Raw genomic sequence first — 3,326 nt, forward strand, 5'->3', positions numbered from 1 at the left:
AGTTGATTATCAGGCCGATTCTGAACAGAAACTCCCTGGGAGTTTTCCCTCTTTTCTCTTTCCTCCTATCATGAATAAAAATTCCCTGAGGACTTTTTATATTAAATGGCGGAGTTGAGCTCTCAAAAAAGTGTAAAACAACTTCTTCGAAGTTTGAATTTTCCCCTCCCAAGTTTTCGGGGAAAATTCTACTCCCTGGTAGTTAATTATTGGAGGATTTCTTTTTCGGGAGAGACAAATTCCCCGGGAGTATTAAGAACTGGGCTGTATAGCTTTTTTAATGTTATTCCTAACATTCGCATTCGTATTCGCACATGCGCATTCCGAAAATTCGCATTCGCATTCGCGAATATGAAAAATAGACATTCGAAACATCCCTAATGCCAACATATGTTTGTGTTTAGCCGAGCTTCCGTTCCGATTTATGGCGTGCATGTTATTACACAAAGGGGAGGGACCTACAGCTTTACGTCGACTCCGAACGGCGATTGTATTTTTATTAAAAACAGAAATACGCTCGGAGGCTTGCCTTTGCCTTCCGAGGTGCGCCCGCTATTAGAAAAAACTTTCATAGATACCCAAAGACATGCGAGTTTTACTGGTTTTACGGGTAAAACTGCTTTCTTGTGTGAAATTAGGTAGCTTATGTACAACTATGTAGCGTACGGCAACAGCTTCCTGCAAAATCCTGACAATTGCTGTAAATCTTGAAGTGTTTGCGAAAGACACATTATATTCAAATAAAAATAAATCTTTAACATTACACATAAGTCACTCAACCCACTGACACTCTTTATTTTCCTTCCAATCTGAATCTCCATTTTCATACATTTCCTTTTTCCAAATGGGGACTTTTTTCTTTAATTGTTCAATTGCATATGCTACTGCGTCTAAAGAAGCCTGTCTATGAGGCGATGCGATTGCTACAACGACACTTGCTTCTTTGGGCGCAACCAAACCAAGACGATGGTACATTGCAATATTCATTATATCCTGCCAACGTGAACGTAGTTCTGCACATATATTTTGTAGTTCTTTATAAGCCATTGGTTCATAAGCTTCATACTCCAGCGAACATACCTGTGGAAAATTCTTGGCTAATACAAACGAACAGAAGTTGAATTTATTTTCAAGTACTTACCGTTTTACCTTCAAAAGAATTCCGAGTAGTTCCTACAAATAACGAAATCGCACCACACTTCTCATGCGATACCAAAGTGCTTATCGCACCCACGTCAAGAGGGTCTCGGGTTATCAGTAAAAAATTTGCCATTGTGCTGCTAGCCCCCACTAATGGGTGGGATAATTGCGATTTCGTCACCTTCGCGCAGTTCTAAACTTTCCAACAAATTTTCACAATATGCCTCATTGATTGCAATTATAAAATTATTTTTAATAGAATCTAAATTGTAGTTTAAGCAGATCTGTTCCGAAATTTCAGATGCAGATATTCGACGTTTCAGAACCAATGAAGTGGAATCTACACCAGCGAGATCTCGTGCTTTGGCGAAAAATAGTAACTTAACAGTAACAAAATCTTCACTATCAGATTCGTTCATTAGAACTCGAGAATGTTGGCTCGATATACGCAAAAAATAAAATAGTAATATTTAATTTTCCACGAAAACAAAACATCAGCAGCACAGTATAGACAGTAACCAACCTTTTTGGATTGTTGTTGTAGTAGTCGTTGTTGTTGTAGCTATATTCACTCCTGAGGAAGGCACGGGGTTGTGTGCTGCAATTTAATGGCCTTCCTCAGACTTTTTCTTAGATTTCAGGGTTGTGTGCTGTATTATTATTAGATAAATAAATTTAAGTATTTGTGAAATCGTGATTTTATTAAAAGAAAATTTTAAATGGTGTTGAAAAACCATACAAACGCTCGTGCGAAAACTCTATTTTTGTGTATTGTTAAAATTTATACATGGCGTACTTATTTTTTTGTGGACTTTATGTTACTTGAGAATTTAGACAACGTGCGAGCTGCCAGGTTCTGTTATCAATATAATTAACACAAGCTTTTCCGAGTGGTTGCCTTTCAATAAAAAGAATAAACAAATATTCGCAAATAAATTGGATTTATTTTATAACTGACAACTAACCTACGCTTTTTGTTCTTTTCTCCATTTTAATTTTGACTCCTTATTACCGCCAACAACTTTATGTGTATACATATTTACAAGCTGTCAAAATTTTGCGTAGTCCCACGAGCTAGGTAAAAACTATGGCATTCGTATTCACAACGAAAAATCTCAAAATTTTTGTTTGGTCTTTCCAAATTTTCTCTTTTTAATCAGTTGGCAAAGGCCCTCAGTGGCAGCGCTCCGAGCGTTGAGGTAGTAATTTCATGTCAATTAGTAGAAAAGTTCCATGTTGAAAAAACTTTTTATTATGGCGAGAAAATTTTACATTTCTGCTGTGCCAATTCGTAACTTTTTACTGTTGGAAATTTTTGACAGTTGCTCTGGTTCAAAAGAAGTTGAGCAATTAAAATCAGAAATTATACAAAAAATACTTGTCTTTACTGACATTTATTCTTCTAGAACTAAAAGCCATGAATTTATTAGACGCCTTAGTAATAAAATCAAACCATCAGGCCGGGTTGAAAATTTTCATTCACCTCATAGTTAACAAAAATTTACAATCCGTATTACTTTTCTATCAATTCGCAAATACGTTTAATTTAAATCGTTTAGAAAATGCGTCATTTATGTATACCATTTTATGTGGAATTATTCAATAAATTTCGTTTTACACTATACTTTTTGAAACTATTTGGAGTTAATTATTTTTTGTTCCTTAAAAGCAACCCTGCGTGCTTGGAAGGCGTGTGTACCAATAATTTCATCCCTAGCATATTCATCCCCGAGGAAGGCAGTCGCCAAATTCACCGAAGGTTGTTTACTGGTTATATTGTGATCAGCAGTTTTGCACCAATCAGCAGGTAGTTACGCTAAAAGTATATCGATACAACGAAAATATCGATGCTTAGCAAAGTTGTTAAGCGCCGCGTAAACGATACAATTGAGTTGCTCAAATTGAAGTTTATTGCTTGAAACACATTGAAAACGACGGGCTACAACTGTCAATTTTTTACACGTACTCTTATGTAGATAATTATTTGGAATAAGGACCATTGAGCTAGACAAAAAAGAAAAAGTGGACGTGCTCCATCCCTTTTTTCTGAGTTTAATGGTAAATTTTTTTTTGGTGCATATACACAGGGGTGGCGCTAGGGGGGTTGGGCGGCTAAACGTGGAATTTTCAACATTTTGGAAAGCTTATATTTCGAAAACTATTGCTCCGATTTTCAAAATATGGAA

At 36.1% G+C, this 3,326-nt stretch overlaps 1 protein-coding gene across 1 annotated transcript; it reads right to left on the bottom strand.

Annotated features, from left to right (window-relative positions):
* Window positions 1-753: 753 nt before the first annotated feature.
* LOC118757315 (molybdopterin synthase catalytic subunit 1-like) lies at window positions 754-1,641 on the bottom strand. The gene is made up of 2 exons (XM_036492039.1): window positions 1,142-1,641; window positions 754-1,080 (listed from the first exon to the last, which is right to left on the bottom strand). The coding sequence occupies exons 1-2, from the start codon at window positions 1,271-1,273 to the stop codon at window positions 772-774; spliced, it is 441 nt and encodes a 146-aa protein (XP_036347932.1). The 5' UTR covers window positions 1,274-1,641; the 3' UTR covers window positions 754-771.
* Between the last annotated feature and the right edge of the window lie 1,685 nt (window positions 1,642-3,326).

This window comes from Rhagoletis pomonella, unplaced genomic scaffold (genome assembly GCF_013731165.1).
Source record: "Rhagoletis pomonella isolate Grant_MI unplaced genomic scaffold, Rhpom_1.0 Rhpom_scaffold_16527, whole genome shotgun sequence".
NCBI lineage: Eukaryota > Metazoa > Arthropoda > Insecta > Diptera > Tephritidae > Rhagoletis > Rhagoletis pomonella.

Bases quoted from the DNA above. Each gene is read 5' to 3' on its own strand.
- LOC118757315 (XM_036492039.1), bottom strand. From the start codon at position 1,273: ATGGCAAATTTTTTACTGATAACCCGAGACCCTCTTGACGTGGGTGCG. The intron at 1,081-1,141 runs GTAAGTACTTGA...AATTTTCCACAG, and splicing joins ATTCTTTTGAAGGTAAAACG to GTATGTTCGCTGGAGTATGA.